At 35.2% G+C, this 16,651-nt stretch overlaps 1 protein-coding gene across 1 annotated transcript; it reads left to right on the forward strand.

Annotated features, from left to right (window-relative positions):
- Positions 1–8,444: 8,444 nt before the first annotated feature.
- Positions 8,445–14,757, forward strand: LOC115993667 (protein SIEVE ELEMENT OCCLUSION B-like). Its single transcript, XM_031117612.1, has 7 exons — positions 8,445–8,747; positions 10,843–10,935; positions 11,092–11,537; positions 11,821–11,915; positions 12,043–12,173; positions 13,028–13,486; positions 13,884–14,757. The coding sequence occupies exons 1-7, from the start codon at positions 8,544–8,546 to the stop codon at positions 14,478–14,480; spliced, it is 2,025 nt and encodes a 674-aa protein (XP_030973472.1). The 5' UTR covers positions 8,445–8,543; the 3' UTR covers positions 14,481–14,757.
- Positions 14,758–16,651: the final 1,894 nt, after the last annotated feature.

Genomic DNA, 16,651 nt, shown 5'->3' on the forward strand with positions numbered 1-16,651 from the left:
AGAAAAGAGAGAGACAGGGGGAGGGGGGGAGACCCCCCAACATACAAGAAGCACCAAAAGGAGCTTCCGGAACCGTGCTGAGGACCAATTCTCTCAGATGAACTCAATCCATCTCAACTTGATCGAGTAAAACACCGTGATAACCTTTGTCCATACACCAAAACCTAGCTCTTTGGCCCACTCTCTAAAAATTCATTGTACCGGGCTTACTAATCTAAGGTCCCATGCATCATGGGTTGGACAAGAAAAATCAGACCCTACAATTGGCGCCATTTGTGGGAAGAGTTTGTGCATTGGCGAATATGATGGTTAATCACAGTTAAGCTCCTATCAACAAGAGTCCCTCGAGAGGACCATTTTGGCGATGGTGCGAGCTGCGCGAAAGCCCCCGATCATTTCCAGGAACACACCATCATTATCATAGCTCAACCTCCGTTTAGAGTCACGCTTCAAAGTGTTCATCATGTAGGGAGGATCGCTAGATAGAGCGCAGTTCAAGGGGCTTTGGACGTTAGATATGTGCCCCCATGCACTTGTCAAGGGGCTAACTCTTGAGAACCTTAGTAATTCGATTCGCTGAATTCCCTATGAAGAAGGAAGCTAAAGGCTAAACCGGAATCTTTTGAAGTGCTAGACAAAATCAAGGTCATGCATGGTCCTCGGATTTAAATCTATGGGGAAACTAGACACTTCAAGAAAGGCCTAAGTACTAGACAGAACCAAGGTCTTGCATGTTCCTTGAACTTAAACCTATGGGGAAACTAGACACTTTAAGAAAGGCCTCAGTGCTAAATGGAACCAAGGTCTTGCATGGTTCTCGGACTCAAACCAATGGGGAAACTAGACACTTCAAGAAAGGCCTAAGTGCTAGACAGAACCAAGATCTTGCATGGTCCTCGGACTCAAACCTATGGGGAAACTAGATATTTCAAGAAAAGCCTAAGTGCTAGATAGAACTAAGGTGTTGTATGGTCCTCGGACTCAAACCTATGGGGAAACTAGACACTTTAAGAAAGGCCTTAGTTCTAGACAGAACCAAGATCTTGCATGGTCCTTGGACTCAAACCTATGGAGAAACTAGACACTTCAAGAAAAGCATAAGTGCTAGACAGAATTAAGGTCTTGCATGATCCTCGGACTCAAACGTATGGGGAAACAGACACTTCAAGAAAGGCCTCAGTGCTAGACGGAACCAAGGTCTTGCATAGTCATTGGACTCAAACCTATGGGGAAACTAGACACTTCAAGAAAGGCCTAAGTGCTAGACAGAACTAAGGTCTTGCATGGTCCTCGAACTCAAACTTATGGGGAAATTAGACATTTCAAGAAAGGCCTAAGTGCTAGACAGAACTAAGGTCTTGCATGGTTCTCGGACTCAAACCTATGAGGAAACTAAACACTTTAAGAAATGCCTCGATGCTAGACTGAACCAAGGTCTTGCATGGTCCTCGGACTCAAACCTATGGGGAAACTAGACACTTCAAGAAATTCCTCAGTGCTAGACAGAACTAAGGTCTTACATGATTCTCGGACTCAAACTCACGGGAAACTAGCAACTTCAAGAAAGGCCTAAGTCCTAGGCAGAATGGAGGTCTTGCATGGTCCTCGAACTTCTGGTTTTAGGGAAACTAACACATAATGGTGCCTTTTTTAGTGTTTAGACCAGGTACAGTCATGCATTGGCCCTCGGACCAGACACCTAAAATAAGTTAAAGCTATGAATATAATTGGAAACGCGGAAAAGAGCCCTAGTACCTAGCGACCCCCTCGGACAATTTATTTTAGATTACACGTCCTCAGGCGGTCATCTCGTTCGTAATACAGAACGTGCGGTGGTTATCCCGGTTAGTCTTATATAGTTAACCTATTTAAAGTCGGCATTGTTGTGTCCGTTAGTTTCGATAAGTTCAAAGTTTTACCGACAAGGGTATCAGTTCTAAGTACGGTTCGAAAGAAAAGGTACCAGCACATCCATTCGCAAAATAATTATTGCAGAAAAGAAATGATACATAAAATGAGATAAAATCATCTTTTATTAGATAAAGAGATAGTACAATATACATAAAAGGGCTTAGAAAAGCCTATATCATAAGCTAACTATAAAAAATAAAAATAAAAAGGGGTACACGGGAACGATATATCCTTCAATTTCGCTCCAGCAACAATCGAGCAAGTATGGATGGCAACGGCGGGGGGAGAGAAGAAGAAGCTGAGGCACCTGGTCCACAACCTTGCTCCAGCAGCAACTAAGCAAGTCTGGATGGCATAAGTGATGGAAGAGAGGAAGAAGCGAGGATGTCAAATCCCCATACTCGCTCTAGCAACAATCAAGCAAGTATCGTTCTAGCAGTAATCGAGCAAATATGGATGGTACCAGCGATGGGAAGTCCAAGCCCTCACGTGCATAACACACGGCGTCGGATGGAAGTCCCAGTGTTGTCGAAAAAAAAAAAATGACGTGACCTCCACCTACTTCGGATTTTGGCTGAAGGAAGAAGAGGCTCCTTTCTTGTCCTATCGAGGGGAAGAAATATCTTTAGCCTTTGTCTCCCTTGCCCTGATCAAGCCATTATGAATCTCAAAGACACCCAGGGCTTATGAAGAGGGTTTGGCTCCTTCACCCTCACCCTAACCATGACCATTTCACTCCTTAAATTTCAGTCACTCTCACAGTGGAGACTTTGCGAACATGTGGAGAGTTAGAAGCCTAAGAAAAACTCAAGGGTCTACGAATAAAGGGGAGTGATTTCCCATTGTGCGTCTTATATAGGGGGCAAATCTGGTAGCAATCACTTCACCCAAATCCCTAAGAAGGAATTACAAACGAGATAAATCTCACTCAATTTCCAAGATAAACATCAGCCGTTGGATTTATATTGCCTCGTAAAGAGACCCTAATTAAAGCACGCCTCATGTACCAAAACGACGGGAACGCGACTTGGATAAACTAAAAGAATGTCTCACCACTAGGAACGCGCCTCAAGCAAACAAAGAGGCTTTAGCATTAATGGAGGGTAAGACTTGGCAAGCCGTGACATAAATCCAATGTCACCAAAACCCTCCTCTCCATCCGAGGATTCGGACAACATGATTTTGAGGGGCTATTATGGGGGGTAAAAGACCCAGAGGCCCATGTGAATGTCTACATTTGGGCCAAGGGCCCAGCCCAAGGAAAGACCCCTCCTCGGCCAAAAGGAGAATCCTTCTCGGCATGGATATAGCCGAGGACAAAAAAGGCAACCTGCCACTAGTGGTAACACTCCATATCGTACCACGGAGCAAAAAAAATAATAAAATAGAAAAGGACAATGGAGAAAAGGGAAGTGTCTAGGGAAAAGGATGTCATTATTGCGTCCATTGCCTTGTGCCTGACATGGCCATATTTCCCTGTTCTTACAACTACTCCCAACGACTGGAGGGAAGGGCGGATGAGACAAGTACCTACCTTAGGAACCCCATTCAGGAGGAAGAAATCTACTATAAAAAGAGAAAAGAGAGAGACAGGGGGAGGGGGGGAGACCCCCCAACATACAAGAAGCACCAAAAAGAGCTCCCGGAACCATGCCAATGACCAATTCTCTCAGATGAACTCAGTCCATCTCAACTTGATCGATTAAAACACCGTGATAACCTTTGTTCATACACCAAAACCTAGCTCTTTGGCCCACTCTCTACAAATTCATTGTACCAGGCTTACTGATCTAAGATCCCACACATCTTGGGTTGGACCAGAAAAATTGGACCCTACATATATTTTTATGGATAAAAAATAAACTAAGTATTAAAACCCTTCAAGAACAAATTTGAACCATTTTCACCCTATATAGAATCATAGATAGAAAAATTACCAATCCATTAAAGCTACAAAATTTGAAAACACAAATTCAAACTATACCTGATCTGCTCGTCTTACTGTTTGTTCTCAAACTTGGGTTGCTTCAAAAGGTTCCTTTACACCTACAAACTCACAAAAGAAAAGAAAATGAAAATGAAAACCAAATCATTTATGGAGATCGAAAAGCAAAACTACGTATTTAAGTTGAATTCAATTGATGATAAATGAAATGAATAATCAAATCCAATAGAGTTAAATAGACAAACCTAAGAACCTCACAACTTTATACTTTTTGGGAAACAAAGGAGCAGAGAAAATAAAAAATCTAATACTTGAATCTCACATGTGTTACCCAATTTTAGTTTTGATTGGTGAAAAATATTGGGAGTCATTGATTGCTTGAATTTTGAAATTTCAAAGAATTTTTTTGAAAGAAAGGTAACTACCATGTACGTGTTTATTGGTGAGAAGTCAAGAGACAAATGAGGATTAGAAAGTGACAATTTTGTGTGTGTGTGTATTGGAAGTTCTAATATGTAGTAAAAGGGAATTTTTTTTTTTTTTTTGGGTAATTGAGAAAGTGGAAAACGTGGTAAGCAATTGTTGTGATAATTATATAAGTTTTCTGCTAATAAAAAAATAATTGCATAAGTTTATCTCTTAAAAAGTTTGAATTTAGTTTACAATTTGTTGAAAGAGGGAAAAAAAAATTTTGAATTTCGTAATTGGATAAGTGGAAAACGTGGTTGGCAAATTAAAATCATTTTTTTAGGAGTAAAACAATAAAACGTGATTAATCGGCTGTAAAAAGCAGGGAAAATTTGGTTGGTAATTGAAAATTGCAAAACGTTGTTGACACTTGACATAATAAAATCAGTTTTTAAGAGTAAAACATGGGTCCATTAGAGTAAAACATGGGAAAATATGGGATAATTCATATCCATTTTTCTATTTTAAAAATAAATAAATAAATGAACGTATAGTTGCTTTGAAGAAATAGGTTACTGGAAGAGTGTTCTTATTTTGTTGGCAATATTTTAGTGCAAGTTAGACATGTATTTTTACCAGACTATCCTTTAATTTTGTCTCTACTTAAACCTAAGGTTGTAGGGGTATTTTTTGAGTAAATGTTAATAATTTGCATATATTATAAATTGGGATTACTATTTTTTTTAATTACAAAAATGCCTAGGAGTGTGATGAGTGTCATGCATTTGTACCAAATATTAAAATTATTAACCTTTCTCCATGCATAACACTCATCACACTCCTTGATATTTTTGTAATTAAAAAAAAATAGTAATCCCAATTTATAATATATGCAAATTATTAACATTTACTCAAAAAATAGAAAACCCTCTAAGCATGCGCGCAAGCGTGTGCTTAAAGGCTAGGTTTTTTTTTTAAATCATAAAAGGTAGCCACTTAGTCATAATATGTAGCCATTAAGTATGCATCCATAACAAAAGTTTCAAATGCCTAAAAAAAATGAAATAGTTTTAATTTAAATAATTTAATAAGATTGTGATTATGGGAAGTCTCTCACAAGAGCAATAATAACATTTAATTTTTTAAATTTATTTTCTTGAAAAAATTGAAAAGAATTTATAGTGAAAGGCACAAAAATTGTTAGGGATAATTAATTAATTTCATATGAAAGAGATGCGATTGAGAAAAATAAAGCTAAACTGTACATTAATATTTCAAAAAACAATAAATTGAATCCAACATATAATTACACAAATTGATAAATATAGGCATAGGTAGGATAAATATTTTTTTCTTATATACAAAAAATAGTCATTAACAACCACCTGATAGATGACCACCACTTTATGTGAGTTTGGAATCATACACTAGTTTTTGTAAAGTGTCTCACCCAAACTCATCCAATGTGCCCACTATGCAATTCAACAAAATTGTTGATACGTCACCCTAAAAAAAGACCCAAAAAAAAAAAAAAAAAGTAAGAACTAAATATAACTACTTTCTCTAAGTAATCTATACACATATTAATTATATTGCAATCTTATCCAAATTGAACAGTTTGTCAAATTTAGTACTAATTTTTTAATTGATTAAGATAGCAATATAATTAATATGTTCATATTTTTTTGTTAATAGTAGAGTAATACAATTTAATACTTGTCCAAATTGCACAGTTATTTAAAAAAAAAAAAAAAAAAGGTCATATTGTAACAAAGTTTTTTTTTTTTTTTTTAAACAAAGTTCTACATACTGCAATATTGTATTCAAAGAAAAGTAATAAATATTTCATTTCTTTAAGGTAATGAGTAAGCTTTAATGAATAAATGCATATCATATAGAAAGAAAAAAAGAAAAAAAGAAAAAAAAAAGAGATAATGATAAGGAAATATGAAAATAAAGAAAAACACTTCAAAGTCATTATAATTATAGTAAGGATTAACAAAAGTAACCTTGAATAAGGATTAACAAAAATAACCTACCCAAATTCAACAAAAACCAACTACAAATTGCGTAATCCTCATCGAATTTTACAAATGGTTGGAGATGGTGATTAAAAAAAGAGAGTTAGAAGACTGTTTATATTTCTTTATTAAAAAAGAAAAAAGAAATGAGCTATGTACATTAAGATACAGTTGAGATAGAAAGGCTTTTTTTTTTTTTTTTTTTTTTTTTTGAGCAGGAACAATTAGAAAAAATCTTTTGTTTTTGTAAGTAGAGTTTCTTTTTCCTGTATCTATTTCTATGGTGAGTGTAAAACTTTAGTAACCCTGCTCAAGAAAAATAGAAATTATCACAAAGAATGAAAGAATACATATCACGTGTAAATATTTATGTAAAATTCAAATATTAGTTATATTCATTGAAAAACACATACCTCCTACGTAGTACCCCTCTTCACACTTTCAAGGCGCTTTCTACAACCGTAAAAATCAATTTTATTTGTAATCTGGAGGTGCAGTACCCCTCTTCAACATTGAAGGTACTTTCCACAATCAAATAAATAAATAAATAAATAATTTATATGTGATGTAGAGGTAGGGGTAAGAATTGTGATTTTGGTTAATTGCTTTTGTAGTGGGCTGATTGAATAACCGATCAAGTAATGACTGATAGTGGGGAGAAATTAGTGGAATGATAAAATTTGTAACTAAAATTGAGGAGTTTTTAATTTGGATGATAACTTAGAAACTTGAAATATATGCTTAACTGGTTTCTAAAAAAAAAGAAATATATGTTTAGCCAAAAAAACAAAAGCAACGTGATCTTAACTACTTAATGATAATGCTTCCCTAAAAAGAAAAAAGAAAAGAAAAGGGTTAATGATAAGGGGGAAATTTAAAATTGCTGGGTAGAAATATAAAGTTTGTGTCTCAAATTTGTGTACATTTGTTTGTTTGTTTGTGTGTTTTTTATTTTATTTTATTTTATTTTATTTTATTAATTATCAGTAAGGCATATATGGTTTTACAAAGAAAATTGTGTTTTTTTTTATTCAATCGTTTTGTTTTGAAAATTGAAAAAAGAAAAAGAAAAAGAAAAGACAGTTATCCAAAGTAGTGATAAAGATAGGAAAATAAAGATAATTTTTGTTTTAATTTTTGTTTATAACCAATACCATAAAACGTGGGGTTAATTTTTATTTTTTATTTTTTAAAAAACGGTACTTAGAATGTGGGTATACAATTTTTTTTTTTTTTTTTATCAGTACAAAAAATTTGTGTTTGTTTTAATTTTAATTTTTTTTTATATAAATGGATAAAGAATTTGAAAACTATTAGAAGAGTAATCCTTTTTTGTAGGCAATGTTTTATGTGAAAGTTAAAGAAGTCTTTTTACCAAATTTTGTCCTTAGACATATAAGGGTATTTTGGAACAAAAAAAATCTGGTCCAAACAGAGCCAGCCCCTTAAATGGTAGTATAAATATAGATGATGTAAGTTAATACATTTGTTTAAATATTTATGATATTGCAGTTTATTCCTAAATTAAAAATACATAAAATATCATCATTAAATTCTTTTGTCTTCACGGTTTCATCACCTCCCTCGCCTTCTTGGACCCATCTCACATTTGAAGCTCGACCTCTGTTTTCTTATCTAGAAGAGATCTTATCCTTACCCATGGATTAGATCCCGACAAGGTAGGGTTCACACTCTGCATTTATCTAGTGACATTTTAGCAGTATAGCTTTCAGTCTACCGTCAACTGTTGTGACATCTTGCTAAAAATCTAATGCGACCGTTAGGTCCCAAAAAAATCCAGCATAGTGAAAATGGAAAAATGTTTGAAAAGTGCTAAAAATGCTGTACATAATAAGATGAAAAAAAGAAAAGAAAAGAGAGAGATCGAGAGAAAAGAAGAAATATTCCTGCACGTGATTAAAATAACTATCACACATTCACATCATATAGTTTTGTAATCTTGTAATAATGTAATCTAAACCACCTATAGTTTTGTTTTGAGTGTCCAAAATTTCCTTTTATTAGTTACCACATAAAGTGAGGGATAATTGAATATAGAGTACAGACAAATGAGTATACTTCACCGAGTCCTTGCATCGCACGTAATTACCATTTGCCCTCACTCTTATGGCTCTATAAATGGACATGGGTAGCTTGAGTGCAATGACACAAACCATCTTTGCCTCTTTCCCTTAGTCCTAATAAGCTAACCAAAGGGCTCTGATTCTAACCCATCTTCGTTTGTGTAACACAACAACATGGCCAGCAACGCCCTAGGCTCTTCACAGCAATCCAATAAGGGTGGCCTGAGCTTGTTTACCTTGTCTGAGCAAGAGATCCTGAACCAAATTTATTCAACCCACCATGTCCATGATGATGAAAAGTTTGATGTTGAATCTCTTTTCATCATCGTTGAGAACATCCTTAAGCGTTCTACTGTCGTCGTTGATAATGTAGTGCTGGTACAGTACCAACTTATTCTTTTGAAGAATATTTATTACACACATTTTTATACACACATAAAAATGCACTGAAAACATATCTTGAAATCATGATTTTCAAATAAAAATCATGACTTTAAGTCACACTTTAAGTATTAATGTGTGTAACAAGTATTACACATAATTTAATATTTATGTTCAGGTTACACTAAACAGTTTTCACACCCTTAATAGTCCGCCACCAATATACCAAATTGGTTAATTAGAGAATTTCAGCAATTTAGCTAGCTAGCTGGTCCTACCTTTATGGTTAATTTAGTTAATTTATAGTTTTTGAAAATTATTCTTCCACATTCTTGAAATACTTGTCTCATTCTTTTTTTTATTGACTTTTCATATTCATCATGTGTCATAATATGATAAATACGAATATTTTTAAAATATAAGGATTTTTTTTTTTTTGGTATATATAGAAGTGCAAACATTATGTGTGTAAAGTGTATTTCAAAAATGTAAAAGAATAATTTTTTCCTTTTTTCTTTTTATTATTTTAAACAAGAAAAGGGGAGACCATGTGGGTTTTTCCTGGGACTCAAGTCTTATGGTGTGTTTGTTTGGAGGTAAAACAGGGTAGATGGAAAACTTTGAAGAGAAAATGATAAAGAAAACTTTTTTAGAATGTATTTGGTTGGGTGGGGAGTAAGAAAAATAAATGGTAGGACCTACATGTTTTCGAGTCCAAATCTTCTGTCTCACTTTTCCTACTCCACTCTATACTCCACCAATAAAAACATGTCACGTGTTCACCTAATTAATTAAATACTACTATTAATTAATAAATGTAGTATTAATAAGTCAATAATGATAGTATTTAATTAATTAGGTGAACACGTGACATGTTTTTATTGGTAGAGTATAGAGTGGAGCAGGAAAAGTGAGATAGAAGATTTGGACTCCATGTTTTCTCCCTAAACCCCCCAAAATGGAGAGAAAAATGAGTGGAGATGTAATTTTTCTTGATTGTCAAAAATGCCCATGTGCAAGTGCACATGAACTTCATGCAGTTGCCTTTTTTTCTTTTCTTTTTTGGCAGTAACGTTGCCTTTTTTTTTTCTTTTTCTTTTTTTTTCTAGGGCTTGGGCGTTGTCTCTATTTTTTTTTTCTTTTGACTTTCTAGGGCCTAGGTGTGATAATTTTTTCTTTTAATAAATTTGGGTGATTGCTAGCTCTTCTTTTTTTTTTTTTTTTTTTTTTTTTTTTGTTATTTGTCACTTTTTTGTTTTAATTGGGCATTATTTTTTAACAAGGGTGTATGAGTAAACTTATTCAAACTCCCAACCCAAACAAAAAAGAAAAATTAAATCTTTCCTATCTTCTCACTTTTTTATCATCCACAATTTGCTATCCTCCCACTTTTTCACTCCAATTATACGGACCCTTAAATACATGCTCCAGGAACAACCGGATAAGAAGCAGGTCTCTTTTCCTCACCTCTTGTTTAGCCATTGGTTGCCCATTGTCAATGTCTGGTTGAAATGCCTTTTCTTATTAGAAAACGTGTTTATTTATATTTTTTTCTGTTTGGATGAATGGAGAAGATGGAAATGGAGTATTTATTTAGTAAAGTAGTGTGCATGATCATATACTCTCTTTTCCAACATAATAATGGGAATTCACTATTTAATTTAGTAGATTCTACAATTCATGTGAGAGTAAAAAAAAGCAATTTATGACTTTCAAAAAAAAAAAAAAAATTATGGGCTTCCTAGAATACACGTGACATGTTACTCTTAGTCAATAATAGCAATTCAACTAATTTAAAATATTCTTTCTCAAAAAAAAAAAAAAGGTTAAATATTGTTTCTCAAAAAAAATTAATTAAAAAATATTAGGTAAGTTTTAAAAATCAGACAAAAAGGTCATTATTATTTGTATTAAATGATTTATTTTCATTGTAAATACTAAATACCTAATAGTATTTTTAAGTAGAGTGATTTTCAGGTTAGAATCTCTAATTCTTACCTTCTTTGTTTTCCCCCCCTCATGTTTATCTTCTTCTTCTTCTTTTCTTTTTTTTTTTTTCTTTTTTTTCCTAATTACTCGCAATTCACTGCAGGGTACTCATGCAACTGTTGAAGACTTGGAGGAGAAGACCCCCAAAGCAAGTTTTAGTCCACCCATATGTGCACTCAAGAATATTTCCTGTGAGGTAATTACCAGTAATTACACAGAATGTTTTTTCCCCCTTACCCAAAGTGTGGTACAACCCTATAAGACTCTAATAATTAAGGATACTCATGGTTCTTATTTTATTTTGGTCAATCACATAAATATTTTTTTATTATTGATGAATATAAAATGTCAGATGCAATGCAAGGCCCCTGGTGAAGAAATTGCTCACAAAACAGCTCTCACAATACTTAACAAGCTATCAAACTATTCCTGGGATACAAAGGCAGTGTTAACTCTTGCAGCTTTTGCTTTGGATTATGGGGAATTCTGGCAAATAGCCCAAGCTCCGGCGTCGGACCAACTAGCCAAATCAGTGGGAACCTTGAGGCGGGTACCTATCCTCTTGAAGCGTCCAACCCTGCAGAAACATAGGCAATCACTTATTGAGCTTAACAATGTGATCAAAGCCACACTGGAAGTGATTGAATACATCTTTGAGTTGGAGAAGATATCAAATTATGACACAAAGGATGTACCAGCATTATCAACAGGCGTGGAGCACATCCCAGTGGATGTTTATTGGGCAATAGTAACTATTGTAGCAAGCACAACTCAGTTTTGTTGCCTCATTAACGATGAGTAAGTTCTTATCCAAGCCAATATGATATGCCCCAATCTTAAGGCTTGCTAAAATGCTTATGATTATATAACTTAGAAATGAATTTTGCATTACATCTTGTTTATGTTAAATAGCAGTTTAAATAATTAAATGTCACTAATATATTTTATACTGGCGTGAAATCTATATAATAATGTCTAGCCTCATTGCTAATAGGCTAATAGAGTTACCTAGTATAATTCAAAAAAAAAAAAAAAACAGTTTTTTGGTATACACCATTTTATTACCAGTGTCAATTTCCAGGTACAAGAAACCGGAACTATCCCCCTTTTCTCAGAAACTCAATTACATCGTCACCAAGCTTAAGAGGCAGATAACAACTATCAGACAACAAATAGGTTAGTGTCTTGGTGGTTCCTTTTGTTCGGATGCAAGCTTCAGTTCATGCATTGTACATTGAAAAAGTTCATTGCCTCAAAATATGGACTACTAGATGTAATGAAGAAAGGTTTTGGTTGATTGTAGAGGTGACAGAGGCTTACTGGAAGCTGGTGAAGGTTTTCCGAACCCCTACAGAGATTATGGAAATATTTAAGCTACTAATTTATACCAAGGACAATGTGCAGCCCCTTATTGATGGTTCTACTAAGAAACCGGTATATGCCCCTTCGAGAATATAAGTTGTTTGTTTGTTTTATTTTAAAAAATTAATTTCCCGATAGATGAATCAATTGTTTGATTGCTTCTTGCAGAAAAAAAAATCCCCTACTTGATCCCCAAGTTGATAGAAAGTAAGTACTAAATGAAAAATTATACAATACTTTTAAAAAAAATAAATAGTCTTTCCTCTTACCTAATAGGAACCTCACTAATTATTTATAGTAGAATTTATCATTCATGTGAAATGTGAATATTAAAGGATTTTTCTTGATAAACTAAATAAAAGTTTGAATTTAGGTCTCTGAAATTAACTCATAATGTCTAATCTAATCATAATGCACTTCATCCATTCTCTTGCACCCAAGAAACCTAAGTTTCAATAATGGGATAAGATCTCATTTCATTTAAATTCTCTGATTCCTTTCAATTTTTAAATAGATGTGAGATTAGTGGTATTTGTTTGATTTGGTGTGGTTTACATGGATTTTCGATTCCCTCAAATAGTTTCTCATTTTGAGAGTAAATTGCACAAATATAATGGACATCAGCTAAATCATTCACAAATGTTAAACCATAATCTGGGACCGATTTGGTTACATACCAATACTTTTGTTGTTACACCATAATATGGGACGTCCAATTTGGTAAATTGCATTCCGTAATAAATGTTATGTAACGTTATGTTGTAAAAATTGTATTACAAACAATTCTATGACCTTGGGTTGGTTCCTCCACTTACGTGTCATTGCTCCAACAGGTAATTTGGATAAATAATATATAAATCGACTAGTATTTTTCATGCTTGAAATGGGTGCTAACACAAGTTTCTTGACGCCCATAATTGTGACAGGTTAGCATTGAAGTGCTGAAGCGGAAGAATGTCTTATTATTCATTTCAAGCCTAGACATTTCTGATGATGACATTTCAATTCTTAGACCAATTCATGATACAATTAAGAAGGAAGATCAATATAAGATTATATGGATCCCAATTGTGGACGAATGGACAGAGGATTCAAAAAAGAAGTTTGAGATCCTTCGTTCTAAGATGCCATGGTACGTGGTGCAGTACTATTCACCAATTGCAGGTATTAGATTCGTGAAGGAGAAGTGGAACTTCACGGGTAAGCCCTCTGTTGTGGTGCTGAACCCTCAAGGAAAGGTGGAATGTGAGAATGCATTGCACATGATCAGGGTATGGGGAATAAAGGCCTTCCCTTTCACTTCCACGAGGGAGGAAATTCTGACCACTTCAAGAGAATGGATTGGATCCATAGGAGCTAGAATTCATCCAAATATTGAGAACTGGGTAAAGATCATTTCCCCAATCTATAAATTCATATATATATATATATATATATATTGTGCTTATGCTTGTACACACATGTATTGTCAATGTCGATTATTCTATTGTTTTTCTTGTATCACACCATTAATTTATTACAATTTTTGTCATAATTTGATGATATATATGATTGTAATTAATGAATCGTTACTTTCACATAGATTCATAACTTTTTCTTTACAACAAACAGTTGCACATGTTAGAATTATAGTAGTAAAAGTTGTGCCACAAATATTGTATCCACAAAAGTAGCATATGTATCCAAAAGAAGTCATATAGTTGCATGCACATTTTTTGAAAAAAAAAAATAATAGTAATGTGCATTCGAATAATATTGGGGTTTGATATGTTGTTCAATCAGATCAAGGACCAAAAGTACATCTTTTTCTATGGAGGCAAGGATAAAGAATGGATCCAACAATTCACTAAAAGAGCAACTGCTATTGCCAATGATCCGGTGATAAAAGAAGCAAAGATTTCCATAGAGTTGCACTGCATTGGTAAGGGTAGCAAAGGAGAGGATGATCTTGGCATCCTTGGGCGCTTCTGGACTGGCATTGAGAGCTTGTTCATTTCCAAGACTCAAAGGAAGACTGATACAGACGCTGTGGCACTAGAGATCCAAAAATTGCTATCATACAAGAATGAGAGTGGATGGGTTGTGCTCAGCAAAGGGTCAACTGTGGCACTCAGTGGGCATGGGACCACTATGTTGAAGGTTTTGGAGGACTTTGACAAATGGAAGGAGGTTGTGCGAGAAAAGAGCTTTGAATCCACTTTCAAAGAGTACCATAACAAGGTTCTTCACACTGCTCACATTTGTTGCCGCATTGACATTCCAAAGGCCAGTGGTAAAATACCAGAGAACATGAAATGCCCCGACTGTCCCCGAGTCATGGAGACTTATATCAGCTTCAAGTGTTGCCACATTGATGGTGCCGCCAATGGTCTTCACTGAGTGGCCACCCTACTTTGGATTAGCTAGTATTGCTACTAAATTAAATAACATGGTTGCGTTGGTAACCAGATGCTAGTAGCAAAATAAGTTTGTGACATGACGTTGATGCCACTTTTTTGTTCTATGTTTTGTTGGTTTTGTTGTTCCTTTGTTTTGGTTTATAAGAGGAAATGTGTGTGTAACGGTATGGATGTTGCATTACTATGTGGCATTCTGTGGTTTTTAAATTTTATTATCACATCTTTTAATTCCTTATAAATTCTAGTTCACTTGATAATTTCTTTTGCTTCTTTTTGTGCACTTGAAGATCATGCTTCACTCTTCAATAGAGGGGGGTTTGGGGGGAACAAAAGAAAAAAGAAAAAACATTGAACACTACATTATAGTAGAGAGTGAGATCAGTCATACCTTTGCTTCTCGAAGAGGTGGTCTAGGGCCAAAATGGTTCTCTCGAAGCATCTTTGCCTAACCATGCATGCGTGATTTTGCATAAATGATCATACAACAGTTAAAATTTATTTTGTGCTAGCCAGAGAATGGGGAGCAATTTTTATTGGATAAAGTAATACCAATCTTGTTGGTGTAATTGAAATTTTTTTTGTTTATCTCCCACTTAAGCAAAGGGGGAGAAGGGATAAGTGTGGGGTGAGAACCATATAATCGGTCATGAAATCTGCTAAGAAAGTAAACTTGGGGTCTCTAGAGAGGGAAGGGCTAATTTTTATGAAGGTTAAGAGGCAAGGTTACCCATTCTACTATTATTGTCAGAAGCAATCAGTTTAGCAGGACTGGCCAAGTAGAAGAAAGTCATTAAATTGTGCAGTAGGGCATTGAGTAAATAGGTGAAATGTAGATTCCTCTTGAGATTTGGCAAGGGTGTGTTATAAGATAAACTTGTTTAATAACTTTCACTACAAGCATCATTTTTTATATTATGTAGTGATGAATATCGGCACAAGGATCGTCTAGATGAAAGACGAGCTTAGCCATGTTCATGACAAAAGTTGGGAACAAGATTCCATCAACATACATCACCTTCATGGACAAAGCAGACCACCACTCATTAAAGTACGGATAAATGCCAACATGATAGCTACGAACCAATAATTGCGCCGGAACAGTTACCAAACGTAATGATTGCCCAATGGCTATCCATTACACCATTAAGGAAATCATCAGTGTCAATCAATGTTGCGTTACTCTCAAGAGAAAAATGTCCGGAAACAGCATTAACAAACATAACTATACCCATCCATAACAAGCTATAAAAGGGAAAGAACTCAAGTAAAGGGCATGATAAAAATTCTGAGTTTTGATTTACAACAGATTCCAGTTTGTAGAGAGTTTTGCTAACTTAAGCATCGGAGTATTTTTAATTGGCTCCACACCGAGAAGACCTCCATTGCTTTCTTTTCTTAACAACAAGTATTGGAAGTCGTCCATTGGCATAGACAAGGAACATACAGACGAGGTCCATTTTTGGCTTCATCAGTTTGGCGCCGTCTATGGGAATCATAGCAAGTTAACCCTTACTCAAACCATCATACTCCAACCGATAAAGTTCTTGTTTCGAGATGGACAATGAAGCAACAGTGACTCCAAATCCTGTGGTGATGGCTCAACAAGTCCAGGCCTTGACAGCAAATGTGCAAGAGTTAATAAGGCAAAATGAAGAGCTGAAACGACGAGCCTGTCCAGAGGGCAGCAACACTTCGCATCATCGGCGATGTCGTATCAGGCATGATGAGGAAGCCAATAGCCCTAGGAGTAGCAAGGGAAAAGATACAACAGAGTAAACTGGACAGTCTACACTTGGCAATAACTATTTGATGCAAAATTTGCGGAAAGAGCTCGACGAAGTGAAGAATGCCATGAAGGGAAAGACAGCAATGAACTTGGATGGCATGCTTAAACGGACAGATTCGCCCTTTACACCCAGTGTCTTGGAGTGCCCCCTACCTCCAAAATTCCGTCTGCCGCAACTAGAGTTCTATGATGGGACGAAAGACCCCCTCGACCATATAAGGGCCTTCAAGACAATTTTAAACCTGCAACAGACCCCAGACAAGGTTATCTGTAGATCATTCCTTGCCACCCTCAGAGGGGCTGCAAGGGTTTGGTTTAACAAGTTGCCAACATCTTTCATTGCGAATTTCGAGTAACTCAGTGAC

Source organism: Quercus lobata, chromosome 6, assembly GCF_001633185.2.
Source record: "Quercus lobata isolate SW786 chromosome 6, ValleyOak3.0 Primary Assembly, whole genome shotgun sequence".
Classification (NCBI taxonomy): domain Eukaryota; kingdom Viridiplantae; phylum Streptophyta; class Magnoliopsida; order Fagales; family Fagaceae; genus Quercus; species Quercus lobata.